General features: G+C 34.7%; 1 protein-coding gene across 11 annotated transcripts in view; it reads right to left on the reverse strand.

The window, feature by feature from the left end:
• Window positions 1-17,453, reverse strand: part of Rgl (Ral guanine nucleotide dissociation stimulator-like) — a 207,772-nt gene that overhangs the window by 54,551 nt on the left and 135,768 nt on the right. Inside the window, exons 1-2 of one of the 11 annotated variants that reach the window (XM_067130965.1) lie at window positions 15,689-15,812; window positions 14,608-14,751 (exon numbers count right to left, since the gene is read on the reverse strand). The exons of 4 other annotated variants lie outside the window; for them this stretch is intronic. In XM_067130965.1, coding sequence (XP_066987066.1) covers window positions 14,608-14,628 — 21 coding nt within the window. In that variant the 5' untranslated portion in view covers window positions 14,629-14,751; window positions 15,689-15,812. Of the gene's footprint in view, window positions 1-14,607; window positions 15,191-15,594; window positions 15,813-17,453 lie in introns of those variants that run through there. 6 more of the 11 variants (XM_067130733.1, XM_067130611.1, XM_067131157.1 and 3 more) reach the window with 6 other exon arrangements.

Genomic DNA, 17,453 nt, shown 5'->3' on the forward strand with positions numbered 1-17,453 from the left:
CTGATTTCAGGGAATTTCAGGGAATTTCCCTAACGAGCGCCATTTAGGGAAATTTCCCCACCACGTGCGAGGAACTGGGTAGAACGGCAGATTATCATTCGTTTCGAGAATTGGCGTCAGATCCGGTGTCAAAACAGGCGAAGAATAGATTATTATTATTATTATTATTATTATTATTATTATTATTATTATTATTATTATTATTATTATTATTATTATTATTACTGGAGAAGCAAATCCACAGTTATGTATATGTACATAATATTTAAAGATAAATCAATATAGAAAGCTATCTATAAAGATTTATCTTTAAATATATGTACATATACATAACTGTGGACTTGCTTCTCCATTTTAAGACATAGCTACTATGAGTATTTATTATTATTATTATTATTATTATTATTATTATTATTATTATTATTATTATTATTATTATTATTATTCAGAAGATGAGCTGTATTCATATGAAACTAGCCAACCGAACTGGCCACAGACTTGAAATTGAACCTTCCAAAGAATATGGCTTCAATTTGAAAGAAGTAAAAGAAAGTAACAGGAAGAAGAGATCAGTTATCAAACAAGAAAAAAATAAATTACCAAATAAATAAATAAAGAGATATAAATCCAAGCAAATTTCTAAAGTACAAAGAAAAGTATTTGCTCGAACTTTCGAGGTTCTAGTCACACAACATCCTCAGGGAGACGGTTGTAGATAGGAGGAATTCAAAAGAAGTGATGTGAAATAACTGAATTGCAGTCTTGTCTTTTATTTTTTTTTTGGAATGCAATTCTTTTGTTCTTCGCTTCCACTGATTCGCAAACAAAAAGGTTTGGGACGTCGCTCGGAACAATTGCTGGAATGCAATTCAGGTTGCTCAAGTCCACATCAAAGATATGACAGAATTTGGTCTTTGGGGAGGTAAGGAGAATTGTTTCTGTTTTCAATACACACGTGCACACACACACACACACGCATACGCATGCACACATACACACAGCAAGCACACACACACACGCACATATACATACAACCAGACACATAAATGCACACACAAACATACACGCATACACAGGCCCACATACGCACAACATGCACACACAGACACACACATAGGCCTGTATACAACATACACATACATGCACACAAACAAACAAACACGCGTACACATGCACACATACACACAGCATGCAGACACACATATACACAAACAGACACAATGCACACACACATACACACACACGCGTACACATACACAGGCGCGCACACACATAACACACAAACAGACACATACACACAAACACACACAAACCTCAAAAGACACCCCTCCCAGAACCTCAAAATCAAGGAGAGGATATTCCTAACCCAGCGGGGTCCTTCCGTGTTCCCTAATCCTTTATCCTTCTCCCCCCACATTCGTCATTCTTTCCCCTCCTGCGTCTAATCCTCTTTTGACCATTTATCTTTCTCCCTGATGATGAATTCCTTTGAATTATTCTCCTGCCGGGTCCTTCCCTGCAGACGTTTTCAAGCAGACGCCTCGAGCGTTCTCAAACGTTTGTTTTAATCGAATGCTTATTGGTTCATCATATCCTGTGATGCTTGTGGTACAAATCAAGTCTGTAATTTCCTTTTTCAGGTTAAAATTCAACCTTTTTAGTTTTCTGAAAAGAAAACTATTGTGCCGGCTTTGTCTGTCCGTCCGCACTTTTTTCTGTCCGCCCTCAGATCTTAAAAACTACGAAGGCTAGAGGGCTGCAAATTGGTACGTTGATCATCCACCTTCCAGCCATCAAACATTCCAAATTGTAGCCCTCTAGCCTCGGTAGTTTTTATTTCATTTAACGTTAAATTTAGCCATAATCGTGCATCTGGCAACGATACAGGCCAGGCCACAACCGGGCCGTGGTTTAAGTTTCATGGGACGTGGCTCATAAAGATATTTCTATTTTCGGTGGCCTTGATTATACGATGCACAGAAAACTCGATTGTGCTGAAGAAACTTCGGCGCATTTTTTACTTGTTTTTATTCGTTTTCAGTTCTTTTTACTCTTTTCGTCGGCTCTGGGCTAGATACGGATACTAGGTAGCCCGCCCAACTGATCTCTCAATTAAAATGTCGCTAAAATAAAGTTATGGGATTTATATTTTAGTGAATTTAATCCTTCAAGCCCAGGCAGTAACTTATTAAAAGAAATCTCACGAGAAGAATATTAAAATAATAAAAGATTAAAATATTAAAAAAGATCGAGATTAACCTGGAAGTACAGTAGTCAAATACTTTAAAATTTTCCTTCAGTCGATACTTGCGGTTCAATAAGCACGCGTGTGTGTGTGTGTGTGTGTTTATTTGTCATCTGGTATTTTCCAGTTATAAAGATAACGTTGATATACGAAACTCAGCTGACTGAACAGAAAGAGTATCGATGACTGCGTTAATAAAATGGAGAGAGAGAGAGAGAGAGAGAGAGAGAGAGAGAGAGAGAGAGAGAGAGAGAGAGAGAGAGAGAGAGAGATTTTCAAGAAAAGGCTTAACAATAACTTTATAATGCAAATTCTAGAAGATATTGCAAATGCCAAATGAATTAAAGAGAGAGAGAGAGAGAGAGAGAGAGAGAGAGAGAGAGAGAGAGAGAGAGAGAGAGAGAGAGAGAGAGAATGTTTAATAAAAACTTGATAATGCAAAGCCTAGAAGAAATTGCAAATACAAGCCGAATTATTAAACCAATATTTGACAAGGTAATATGTGTGTTATTCTCAACATTCATTTTCAGAGAGAGAGAGAGAGAGAGAGAGAGAGAGAGAGAGAGAGAGAGAGAGAGAGAGAGACTTACGCAATATATGTCATTCTTAGCTAAGCTTTTCCTCTTACTTAGCAGCGTTCTAATTATTAAAACTTGAAAATACGTTTCATATTAATTAGACCTAAGAATGAGCGTATAATATAAGCTACAAAGAGCCACGCTAAAATAACACTATGCAGATCATTAACAAGCAAGAATAATTAAGAATTAATAATTAAGAATAAGAGTTAAGTAAGAATATGCATCAAGTAATAACATAGGCTACAAGAATTCACGTTAAAATAACAGAATACAGATCATTAAACACGTAATTCTACATCACGATACAATAAAGAACAAGCAAGAATAAGTAAGAATAAGCATAAGAATATGCATTATCCACCAAGCACAGAGCACTTGTAACCTTGCCTGCATCAGGCTAACGTCTCTATAATTCCGGGAAAGGCGCTCTAGGGCAGAATTTGCGCCGCGCGAACGGAAATAACCCTTAGAGCCCCTAGCCATAAGAACGGTGTGCTCGCCGCGCATGCGCTCAGGCATAATTGCAAGAACAATAAGGACAAATACACCGAATTAAAGCCTTGAGTCAGAGAAAGAGAACATCTTGAGGGGTTGTATTCGTTACTAAATTCTTTACGAGTATATTTTTTGAGGTTCTGTATTTCCATTCAGGACTTATGTTTACCTAGAATGGTCAATTACTTAAATAAGAGTGGACGAATACTGGATATTATCGTACCCTTGGCATGACACACGTGACGCGTGGTGTTCAGCTGGGCATGCGTTTAGAACCTGCCCCTCTCTCTCTCTCTCTCTCTCTCTCTCTCTCTCTCTCTCTCTCTCTCTCTCTCTCTCTCGTGACTTTTATATAAAAACTCAAATATTACCCCAAAAACACCCCTTCATATCATATTCACTGTAACCTGGGAATAACTTAAACCCAAAGGGAATTAATTATGAAAAGGTCATATGCACCAGCCAGGATTCGAACTTAAGCCTTTTGTTTTCCAGCTTCCAAGAAATATGATGACATGCAGAGTTCTGACGAATGAGTCATTCTTGGCTAAGATAAAAGATTCCTTAGTAGGTACATTATTCGATTTATATGTGTTTGACTTAAATACATAAGCACACACACACACACACACATGGCCTAGTGGGCAGCGCCCTTGCCTTTCAATTGAAAGACCTGGGTTCGATCCAGATGTGAGTGAGAATTTTACACACACAATATATATATATATATATATATATATATATATATATATATATATATATATATATATATATATATATATATATATGTGTGTGTGTGCGTGTGTGTGTGACCAGTCAATATCACCTAAATGCTTTTCAACAACTTACGTTCCTCTCTTCACTTGTGCTAACTTTTTTTAACTGTTGTACGTATCTCTACGTTTCTCACCGTTTTAGTTATTCCTCTTTCTACAATCTGTATCATTAACTGTTATCGTTTTTTATATTTTTTACTATGATTCGCCTTATAATTACTGTCATTACCATTATTATGAATTCTAATTTTTTCTACTTCTTCAGCAACTGCTTGGATACTGGCGATTATTATTCTTATATCTTGCTATCTTATGTATTATTATTATTATTATTATTATTATTATTATTATTATTATTATTATTATTATTATTATTATTATTATTATTAGGAAAAAGACCTTCGTCAAATACAGGTTTTGTTAAACAGAGTGGCAGTTTCAACAGCATTTATTCTATATAGTAGACGTTCAATTCGTCTTATCAGTTGCTTTTCTTGCGCTGAAATGGTTGCGAGCAATTGACCGATATTCATTTCCTACACAACGCTATACCACTGGAAACGAACATTGGTCAATTGCTTGCAACCATTCCATCGCAAGAAAAGCAATTGATAAGACGAACTGAACGTTTACTATATAGGTTAAATGCTGTTGAAACTGCCATTCTGTTTAACAAAACCTGTATTATTATTATTATTATTATAAACAAATCGTCTCAATTCCTTCAACCTTCTGTTCTGGAATTCTCTCTCTCAACATCCAGACTTCCCTTCCATACTGTGCTCCCGATCAGCAGTATTAATGCATGTGTGTTTAATCATAACTGAATAACACCTGTGAACATAAATGCGTTTCAGCACAACACATCGATATTTAGCTTGTAAACACAAGATTACATAGACACATATGATACGATCTTCAGATCACAAGCATAAGCGCGTGTGAGCACAGTGCGTCTTTAACAAAGCTTGTAGTGTACACAAGCAAGCTTGCAATACACACAAGCACACGATCTCCAAATCACACATTTTCAAGAGCTCTCTTGAATTGAACTGAATATAGAATTTAGGCCAAAGGCCAAGCACTGGGACCTACGAGGGCATTCAGCGCTGAAACGGAAATTGACAGTAAAGGGTTTGAAAGGTGTAACAGGAGGAAAACCTCAAAGCAGTTGCACTACGAATCAACTGTTGGGAGCGGGTTGAGGAGGGTAAGATGGAGGAATGAGAATATGAAAGGAGGTACAGTAAAAGGACCGAAAGGGGTTGCAGCTAGGGGCCGAAGGCACGCTGCAAAGAACCTTAAGTAATGCCTGCAGTGCACCGCATGAGGTACACTGACGGCGCTACCCACCCCCCACTACGGAGCCTACCAGTGTACGAGAATTGCACGCGTATGTGCATTCAAAGCCCGGATAATATAATAAGCTACGCTGTCTGGAGTCATTACCAAGACCCATCATTATAATATTAAGCTTCGTGACTAAGAGACAAGGTCGAAACTTCGGGACCTGCAAAACAAAAGAAGCGTCAAATGATACGGCGAATTTTTCTTCAGCGATTGTTCAACCGCTCCTCATCCCAAGCGGCGTCGACGACCACCATTTTCGTTACGCCAGATTATGATATTAGATGAATAAATAAATGTACTGAATTAATAAACATGTTAATGATAAGTTGGAGGGTACTGGTAAAGTAGCATTTCCAAAACCTAAGAGAAAATATTCAATTTTAATCGTCACAGATATGAATATTGAAAACTTGCCCAAGGGGCGATTTTATAATAGCATGAAGAAGAAGTAGTAGTATTCTGTGATATAAGAGTTTTAGAAGTTTTTATAAGCAAGTTCATCTTTCTTGTCCCATTTTGCAAGGTGGTGTTCACACCCAACTTATACAAGAAGGAATATATAAGGAAAAAAAACAGGATCAGTATTACGAAATACTAAGAAAATGATGTAATCCCATGAGAGAGAGAGAGAGAGAGAGAGAGAGAGAGAGAGAGAGAGAGAGAGAGAGAGAGAGAGAGGATATAAAATATATATGTATATATATATCATATACATACATACATACATACTACATACATACATATATATATATATATATATATATATATATATATATATATATATATATATATATATATATATATATATATATATATATGTGTGTGTGTGTGTGTGTGTGTGTGTATGTGAGTGTGTACATAAAAAGGAGAGAGAGAGAGAGAGAGAGAGAGAGAGAGAGAGAGAGAGAGAGAGAGAGAGAGAGAGAGAGACGTTTATAAATAGATAGATCAACCTATTTAATTATTATGAGACTCACAAACATCCAAAAAGATATATCTATTCCCAATTATACCCAACAAGGTACTAAAGAAAAAAAAAAACTCATAAACTTTAGACATTTTAACCTTCATAGCTATAGGAAAGGCCTTGAAACCTATAGTCAGAATTCGGCGCAGACTGGCCCCATCTTCACGGCACAGAGTAGCAGCAACATCTTCGCACAGGATCAGAACAGGTTTGGTACCTCAAGGTGGTCTGCTGTGTCCCAGGGTAAACCTCTTTCAGCCCTGTCACGTCACCCCAGACAAAAAGCAGACACCTTCCTGCTTTGAATGTTTCTTATAACTTTGGATTATAATGTTCATTGTTCATTGAGCATTTTGGTGTGTCTTTTGTGGAAAGACTCAGAGTCTCTCTCTCTCTCTCTCGAACATACGACTAGTACAGGCAAAATCTACGAGTTATCCTTCAGGATCTGGGAATTTCAATTTTCCCAATAAACACTGGATAGCGTTTCCAAATATACAATATTTCACCTCGACCACTCCCACGAGATGGAAAGATTCTCTCTCTCTCTCTCTCTCTCTCTCTCTCTCTCTCTCTCTCTCTCTGTGTGTGTGTGTGTGTGTGTGTGTGTGTGTGTGTGAACATACGGGCAGTAGAGCCAAAATATAGAAGTTATCCTTCAAAATCTGGGAATTTTGATTTCCTAACAAACATCAGATAGCGCCACCCTTTACAGATTTCCAGCTCAACCACTCCTCCCCCTACCAGATGGAAAGATTCTCTCTCTCTCTCTCTCTCTCTCTCTCTCTCTCTCTCTCTCTCTCTCTCTCTCTCTCTCTCAAACAAACAAACAAGACCAGTGAAGCCAAAAATCTGAAAATTTCGATTTCCTAATAAACCTTAGATCGCGTACCCAATTCCAATTTTTCAGCTCAACCACTCCTACCCCCCTCCGCAGAGTACTCAGGAAGGACATTGGATAATTAATTCTACCCCCAGAACATTAAATAGGAAAATAACTGAACTGTGGTTTTGGCAGCAAGGAGAGCCTGTCATGACATACGTAAAGAAGTAGAGTTGAAATGATGTTTAGTGAGCCTTTGCAATACACAGACGTATTATTATTATTATTATTATTATTATTATTATTATTATTATTATTATTATTATTATTATACATGCACCTGTCTACCAGGCTTCCGATTTGTGAATAAATGAAAGGTCACAAAGAAAAGAATAAAAACTCAAGTATAACAAGTGAATAAATTAAAGATATATGACATTAAGGAAAATAAAATGTTTTTGAGACTAAGAGAGAGAGAGAGAGAGAGAGAGAGAGAGAGAGAGAGAGAGAGGAAAAACCGAAGTATTTCGACATACTACATTAACAATGTAATCAATATCTGAGTCTGAGAGAGAGAGAGAGAGAGAGAGAGAGAGAGAGAGAGAGAGAGAGAGAAACGATAAACTGACGAACGACGATAATTCGCTTCAAGGAAACCAATCAGGAATACAGTTATATAATTTCCTTGAACCCCAATTATCCAACAGCGTCAAGACCCGGCCAACAGGATTATTTTTTCTTCTTTTTTTTCTATTCTTCCTATTCTCAAGAATACGTCACGAAGAAGTTGACGTCGAAAGTCGTTAAAAGGACGAATATGCAAGTCATCAGTCAGTCAATTCTACGTCAGCACAGATAATACAGTCCTGTAATTAATGCAGAGATTACAGGACGCCAATGGGTTACTGTAAAGTCAGTAAGAGTAATGTAATAATTTCAGTAATTATAACCCTATTATACGGTGGGATTATGCAAATAAATTAGCTTTAGAAGATGCTGAAAGGATATGTGGATTAATTTGCTTTATAAAAGGATTTCACATGACACTTAAAAAATGTATTACAATGGAAAGAAGTTATTTATAATGTAATAAAATTACTCTAAATATAATTTGCTATAAAATTACATTCTAAATGTAATCCGCTATAAAATTACATTCTAAATATCATGTGCTATAACATTACATTCCAAATATAATCTGCAATAAAATTACATTCTACATGGAATCTGATACAAAATTACATTCTAAATATAATCAGATATAAAATTACATTCTAAATTAACCTGGTGCAAAATTACATTTTACAAATATAATCTGCTATAAATTTACATTCTAAACATAATCTGCTATAAAATTACATGCTACATATAATCTTTTATAAATTTACATTCTTAATATAATCTGATACAAAATTACATCAGTCATCTCCATAACACAAACAGAAGCACCGAAGACTGGTATATGGACCCTGGCGTCACAATAACAATGGTCAACGTAAAGCAATACATTGGAGAAACCAACATTGCACAACACTTAACATCACTTACGGAAAGCCAAATGAACAAAAACATTATTTTTCCTATTCCCCGGGCTCCCCCCCCAAAAAAAAAAATGAATAATGCATAATGAATAATGTGAATTACAAAGGCTCCTAACGGTTTACAAACGCCGTGACGTCATACGCTAAATCAAAGGGCAAATATACACATGACAACGAATGGCTTTATCTAGTCATCGCAAGGCGAATTCGCTGGCATGTAGGAAGTCATGTGGACTGAATACCAAAAACTTTTCTCTCCAGACCGGTTTCTCTCTCTCTCTCTCTCTCTCTCTCTCTGTATATCTATTCTATCTATCTATCTATCTATCTATCTATCTATATATATTCATTATATATATATATATATATATATATATATATATATATATATATATATATATATATATATATATATATATAGCTCAATTTGCTCAGAAAGGCAGATATCTCTCTCTCTCTCTCTCTCTCTCTCTCTCTCTCTCTCTCTCTCTCTCTCTCTCTATATATATATATATATATATATATATATATATACTCTCTCCACATACTGTATATCTTTCCATTTGTTCAGTAAGGCAGACCTCTCTCTCTCTCTCTCTCTCTCTCTCTCTCTCTCTCTCTCTCTCTCTCAGACGTGAGGGAGAAGAAACTTCTACCCAGTCATTCATTCAGCTTATTAAAGCGATGAAGCTCAAGTCACACACAAACTTTTTCTTATTCTTTCTTTCTCTCTTTTCGTTTGTCTCCCTCTCTCCTTCTTTACTTCTTGTTTTTCATGTGCATGTACCGTTCGTGTCTAATTACAGACATTAGGCTAAAGAATCACCATTATATAGAATACAGGATATATATATATATATATATATATATATATATATATATATATATATATTTGTTGCTGCATCATGACATTGAATCTTGCTTTGGTTACTAATATTCAAATGACAAATCATTTCATTAACAAAACTCACACAATGGCGCATTAAAACCACACCCTAGGTAATTTAGATCACAGTGAGAAAGCTTATCATGCGGTCTTTGTAGTTTTGGAAAAAATAAAGTTCACAAAAGTACATTATTTAAAGCCATTTCGAAGGTTCATAAAGTAGTTAATACACGGGAAATATTTAAAGGCTTTTTTATATATCTAAAATAAATTGACCTCAAAAATCGTTAAAGCATGTTATAGTCTTCGAAAAGGAATTTAAAATTTGTCTTTGAGAACATTTTCTTCACGTGTGTGGGGCCTCAATATAAAGAAAATATTCAAAATCACCTTTTTTTTATGGATACAGAATAAATTAACCCACAAAGGAAAGCACATTAGCCATCAAACAAATAAATTTTCTTGAAATAAAATTTTCTTGAAATGAAATTTTCTTGAAATAAATTTTCCTGAAGTAAAATTTTCTTGAAATAAAAATGTCTTGAAAACAATTTTCTTGAAATTACATTTTCTTGAAATACATCTTTCCTGAAATAAAAATTTCCTGGAATAACATTTTCTGAAAATAAAATTTCCTTGATATAAAATTTTCTTGATATAAAATTTTCTTGAAACAAATTTCCTTGAAACAAATTTCCTTGAAAAAGATTTTCTTCAAAAAAATTTTCTTTAAAAAATTTTCTTGAAATAATATTTTCTTGAAAAAAATTTTCTTTAAAAAAATTTTCTTGAAATAAAATTTTCTTGACGCGCAAGCCATCGACATCGAGTGGGCCATCACGCCAAAATTGAGACAAAAGGTTTTGGGAATACCTACGTAAAATTCCCTCGAATCATTTTCAGTTAACGAAATACAGTTGACTATGGAAAGAGACGACTTTGTGGAGGGGGAGGGAGAATGGGGGGATAAGGAGAGGTGGGGGGAAGAGGGAGGTTAAAGGGTAGGGTGGATGAATGGACACCAGTTATGACGAATTGGATGAGCGGATGACACCGAATGCTCCGGTGCATTAGCACTGGACCGACCCGGCCCCACCGGCTTTCCCTAGATTCCGGGCCACTAGGACCACCCCAAATTCCCCTCAACCCGTCCCCCACCCCGGGAACTAATTCGGGGTAATATACCCACTCATTTGCATGTTTCTGTTGATTATACTTATGCGGTTTTGTTTTCATGAGTGGGAAATTTTAATCTCATTGTCCAAGCGATAGTCTGATCTGTTCTCAAAGTTTTTGTGGAAAGTTAACAAAACTTTCAAGAATATTATAATTGATAAGTTGTTGTTTCGGTATTATGTGACCATGGAGGAATATACGTTATGTAAAATCCAAACGCAATTAAATGTACTGCATGTGTGCAAGGATCTACACTCCATTTTGTATGTATGTATATACATATATGTGTATGTATGTATATATATATATATATATATATATATATATATATATATATATATATATATATATATATATATATATATATATATATATATATATATATATGTGTGTGTGTGTGTGTGTGTGTGTGTGTGTGGATCCAAACGCAATTTCACAGGTTAAGTAATGATACAACTCCACTTAAACTTTCTTTGCAGAAACAATTACAGCAGTAAATTTCAATACCAAATTCCAAGTTAATAGCATTTAGTATTTTCGTTTATATATACGAGTATATATATATATATATATATATATATATATATATATATATATATATATATATATATTAGCCTGAAAAAATTTAAAACAATGATGAGATATCCACCTAGAAGAAGGCTACCCTTTTCCTAAAACTCAAACATTCCTACCTCTCCCAAACCTTACATTCCTACCTCTCCCAGAACCTAACCCAATGTCTCCAGCCAAGACACCTTTAACCTTTGGTCAAATTTTCGTCAAAATCCACACACAACATTTGCTTAATCCTACTGACAAGTAAAAAATAAAAAAAAACTAAACAACAACAAAATCCCTGTTGGAGGCAAACACACTTAATTAGCATAACAAGACGAAATAAAAAGTGACGAGGTCTATTGATTTAATTAACTGATTTTCAGGAATGTCAACAAAAATTAAAAATCATTAGTCTCGATAACAACAGGATAATTGCAACGCAATAACAAACATCCGCTCAAACGAGCCAGGAATAGTTATGGCTTAATTTACGAGACAATAATAAAAAAAAAAATAATCATTTCAAGGCTATTGCCTGAAGATATTTTCCTCACTTATGTTAATTTCATTTTTAGCTTTTAATTATCTTTTATTGGTATTTGTCATCAACCGATTATGTTTTTCTATCTGTTCCGTCCTTTTTCCGTAATAATAATAATAATAATAATAATAATAATAATAATAATAATAATGAACTTATTCCTTTTCTATATTAATAATAATATTAATAATAATAATTACAATAATAATAATTAAAGAACTAATTCCTTTTCATAATAATAATAATAATTAAAAAACTAATTCATTTTCATAATAATAATAATAATAATAATAATAATAATAATTAAAGAACTAATTCCCTTCCATAATAATAATAATAATAATAATAATAACAATAATAATCAAAGAACTTAAACCTCACATGTCAACCACAAAAGATACAAAATACAAGACTTTCATTCTTTAACCAAAACCTTTGTATTCTGTACTCACCAAAACCAAGCACCTTTTCCTTAATTAGCAAAAGTCGTCAGCACACTCACCTGTGACAAGAGATAAAGAAAAAATTGAAACTGTTGTATAGGTAAAGACAATGCTTCAAAACAGTTTATTTTTGCTTAAAGATATATTTTCTTCCTTTTAATATACTCGTTACACAAAATCATGCATACGTTTAATCAAACGTAAATAATTTGAAAACACACAGAATATTAATTAATAAACTTGAATTAAATTAAAATAACGCAAAATATAAAAAGGATTGTATTGTATTAAATGTATAATAAATATAAAATGTATAAAAATAACACACACACACACACACACACATATATATATATATATATATATATATATATATATATATATATATATATATATATATATATATATATATATATAAAAAAATAAAATATTAAGAATAAATGAAACAGGTAAACAAGAAAAAGATGGTTATCAAACATACAGGGATTTTAAACGGAAATGAAATATAAAGCGAATGAAATAGAAATTGGTGAAAAATTATAAAAAATAATTCCCAAAAATGCTGGAATATAATTCACAAACATGTAGGAATGTAATTCTCAAACATAGAGGAATATAATTCTCAAACATGCAGGAATACAATTCTCAAACATGCAGGAATATAATTCCCAAACACGCAGGAATATAATTCTCAAACATGCACGAATATAACTCTCAAACATGCGGGAATATTATTCTCAAACATGCGGGAATACAGTTCCCAAAAATGCTGGAATGTAATTCCCAAACATGCAGTAATACAATTCCCAAAAATGCCGGAATGTAAATTACTTCTTAAACATGCAGTGATATAATTCCCAAAAATGCTGGAATACATCTCCCAAAAATGCTGGACCACGTCTCCCAAACATGCACGAGTCCTAATTCCCAAACATTCTGGAATATAATCCTTGGCATATTTACAAACAAAGCATAATTACATAATTACCAAAGTCTAAATAACAATCACAAAGGGAGGATTAACCTCAACAACTTCAAAATCAGTACAGGTTAATTCCCAGGGTGGGGATGACATTCCCCAAGTGGTGTCAGATCACGCGAAATCTTTGTCTCCACTCTCTCTCTCTCTCTCTCTCTCTCTCTCTCTCTCTCTCTCTCTCTCTCTCAGCTTCAACGCACAAGTACAGAATTTCCTGCTAAGATGACTATCAGGTTCTGCGATCAAGCGAGAGATAGAATAAATATGGCAGAGAATCTTAACAACGGAGAGAGAGAGAGAGAGAGAGAGAGAGAGAGAGAGAGAGAGAGAGAGACTTCCGTCACCACTTCTGTCAAGAGTGACGCAACAGGGATCGACTTGGTTCATCCCAGGAACATTCCGAGGTGCTTGAATTAATAAATCGGGTTCACCCAGGAGAGAGGAGGAGGAGGAGGAGGAGGTTGTTGTTCCTGCTGCTGTTGTGGTTATTTGTTGTTGTTCTGATGTTTTTATCGTTGTACTTAATTGGCCTTATGCCAGCGAGAGTCTTGCTCTCTTGAGAAGTTTGTCAAGTTACGCGAGGGTGGATTTTAATTCAAATTTTAACTCTTGGTTATCTGAGTCACTTGTCTAATCATCACTGAGTCTCTTCATTTATTTGTCTTTGTCATATACTTATTTTTTGTCTGTTTATCTATTTATTTTCATCATTAATTTAATTTATTTTCCTGTCTTTTTTTTTTCTTTAGATATGGAAATTCAATAAACTCGCGTTTGTTCCACGTGACTTTCAGCCCGATTTGAATTTTCAATAATAATAATAATAATAATAATAATAATAATAATAATAATAATAATAATAATAATAATAATAATAAGAATAAGAAGAAGAAGAAGAAGAAGAAGAAGAAGAAGAAGAAGAAGAAGAAGAAGAAGAAGAAGAAGAAGAAGAAGAAGAAGACCTCTTTTAAACAAGTCCTGTTAACTAGGACGGCTGCATAATAATAATAATAATAATAATAATAATAATAATAATAATAATAATAATAATAATAATAATATTTCCACTCCCAAGCCTGAGTCAGATGGCGGCGTTCCCGTACCAATCTCAGTTTCCTGCACCAAAATACATAAATAAACAGGACCTCAAACTCCACACATTAATGTACAGTCACAGCAAACACACGGCACATTAAACACATTGAAAAACATGCGAATTTTAAACTTAATTTCGCCTTTCTCTCACCTCCTGAAAGTGTTTCTTCATAGTTTATTTGAATCCCGGTCTGAACTCAGAGAAATCATGAATGATTCAATGTTTTTTTGTATGGAATTCTCCTCAATAACAATTGAACACTGTGTGTATTTCTCACTTTGGCTTAAAAATTATCTAAAAAATATTTTCACGGAGTGTTTAATCAATTATTTTCTTGTCAGAAATTCTCCTGAATGATAATTTATGACCGTGGGTATTTTTCACTCTGGCTTATAAATGAGCTAAAAATATTTTCACAGAGTTTTTAATCAAAGTTTTGCTTGTATAAAATTCTCCTAAATAATAATTTAAGACCGTGTGTATTTTCTACTTTGGTTTAAAGATTAACTATAAATATTTTCACACAGTTTTTAATCAATTATTTTCTTGTCAGATATTCTCCTCAATAGTTATTTAACTCCGTGTATATTTCTCATTTTGGTTTAATCCCACTAACTCAAACTATTTTCAATAACTTTTTAGAATCAGTGCAATCATTTGCAAAACTTAAAAAAAAAGATTGCTTGAAACGAACTAAAATTATTTTCACAGACTTCTTATTATCAGTGGAATCCTTGCAAAACAAAAAAAATGAAAGATAATTGGAATTCAAGAACATTTCTCACTCTCACTAAAGTTATATTAATAAATTTGGTTTAGGCAAACACAATGATTATGCATCAAAAATAGAGAAAGATAACTGGAAAACATGACCATTTCTCACTAAAGTTAAAAAGATAACTGGAAAACACGAACGTTTCTCACTGAAGTTGTAATTTAAGATTTGGTTTACTTAAGCACAATGATTATAAATTAACTTTTCACCAAAACTCCACCATCACTGAAGTTGTATTTTAAGATTTGGTTTACTTAAGCACAATGATTATAAATGAACTTTTCGCCAAAACTCCACCACAACGAGAATTCGCTTCACGGAAATAAAATATATTAACAAAAAAAATATGAAAGACTTCTCACTCGCGCCAAACCGCGTTAAGCAAGCACCGTCCACACAGTGGCACCGGTGCCGTGACAGAGAGGCACTCCCTTTGTCTCTTCCTCCTTCACCTACTCCTTCTCTCTCTCCTCCAGACGTCTCATCACTCATTCCGTGGACGCTCCCCTTCCCCTCTCCTCCTCCTCCTGCTCCTCCTCCTCCTCCTCCTCCTCCTTCTTTTTCATCTTCCTCCTCACCTTCGGAGGAGGCACTGCTAATCAATTGTTAGTGGCAACCTCCCCTTTCCACCTGTCGGCTGGAATGCAGGGGGGCCAGACGCTTTCGTTGCTTTGCCCCCCCCCACCCCGTAAAAGAGGGGAGGACGAGGGGAGGGGAAGGGGAAGAGGGGGAGGGAGATGGGGAACGTTTTGCAAAGTAAATTGAGAGTTGAATTAAAATTCAATAATATAAGTGCGCATGCACAAGCAATTTTTAAAAAAATTCATAAAGGTAAATGCAAACTGACAATATGCATGCGCAAGCAATGTCTTATTTATCCAGAGAGAGAGAGAGAGAGAGAGAGAGAGAGAGAGAGAGAGAGAGAGAGAGAGAGGACATACTAACTTAAACCTGCGAAAAATGATAATGACGTAATGGCGAAAGATATGGAACCACTCACACACAGAAAAACGAATAACGACGACAATAAGAGACAAAGAATCACAACAAATAAATGAACACATAAATAAAAAATCAAATACATAAACAAATAAAAAATACGAAACTTTACCAAGCAAAGTTTCATCCAGAGAGCAACGACAGCCAACCAGCTATTATTATCGCCGCTTCCATCGGCAGCCACCTGAACGAGAACTGAGATTACACACTGAGTCCCGTGTTATCTTTACCGTATTGTGTGTTATCGATTTTTATCGCTGTCGTCACCTGAACCCGCCAGAGAGAGAGAGAGAGAGAGAGAGAGAGAGAGAGAGAGAGAGAGAGAGAGAGAGAGAGAGAGAGAGAGAGAGAGAGAGAGATTGCATAACAAAGCAAACCACATCCCACACATTAGAGGGGTTATCACATATCGATGATAAAAGGAGAAGGGGAGAGAGAGAGAGAGAGAGAGAGAGAGAGAGAGAGAGAGAGAGAGAGAGATTATGTACATATTTGTGACTACAAAGTTCACTTGTTCGTTTACAGCTAATTAATGAAAGGCCAACAGATATTAAATGGAATTAGATGAGAATCAGATACCTGAGAGAGAGAGAGAGAGAGAGAGAGAGAGAGAGAGAGAGAGAGAGAGAGAGAGAGATTATGTACATATTTGTGACTACAAAAGTTCACTTGTTCATTTACAGCTAGTAATGAAGCCAACAGATATTAAATGGAATTAGATGAGAATCAGATACCTGAGAGAGCGAGAGGAGAAGAGCAGAGAGAGAGAGAGAGAGAGAGAGAGAGAGAGATTATGTATATTTGTGACTACAAAGTTCACTTGTTCGTTTACAGCTAATTAATGAAAGGCCAACAGATATTAAATGGAATTAGATGAGAATCAGATACCTGAGAGAGAGAGAGAGAGAGAGAGAGAGAGAGAGAGAGAGAGAGAGAGAGAGAGAGAGAGAGAGAGAGAGAATTATGTATATATTTGTAATTATGAAGTTCACTTGTTCGTTTACAGCTAATTAATGAAAGGTCAACAGATATTAAATGGAATTAGAAGAGAATCAAATACCTGAGAGAGAGAGAAGAAGAAGAAGAAGAAGAAGAAGAATAAGAAGAAGAAGAAGAAGAAAGTCTGTTTACAAATAGACAAAGTATAAAAATGGCGACTGCAAAAATTGTTAACCAAACCTAACCTAACATTAACCTCAATGGAATCTTTAGAACAAGTGTC

The sequence above is a fragment of the Macrobrachium rosenbergii genome, chromosome 1, assembly GCF_040412425.1.
Source record: "Macrobrachium rosenbergii isolate ZJJX-2024 chromosome 1, ASM4041242v1, whole genome shotgun sequence".
Lineage (NCBI taxonomy): Eukaryota > Metazoa > Arthropoda > Malacostraca > Decapoda > Palaemonidae > Macrobrachium > Macrobrachium rosenbergii.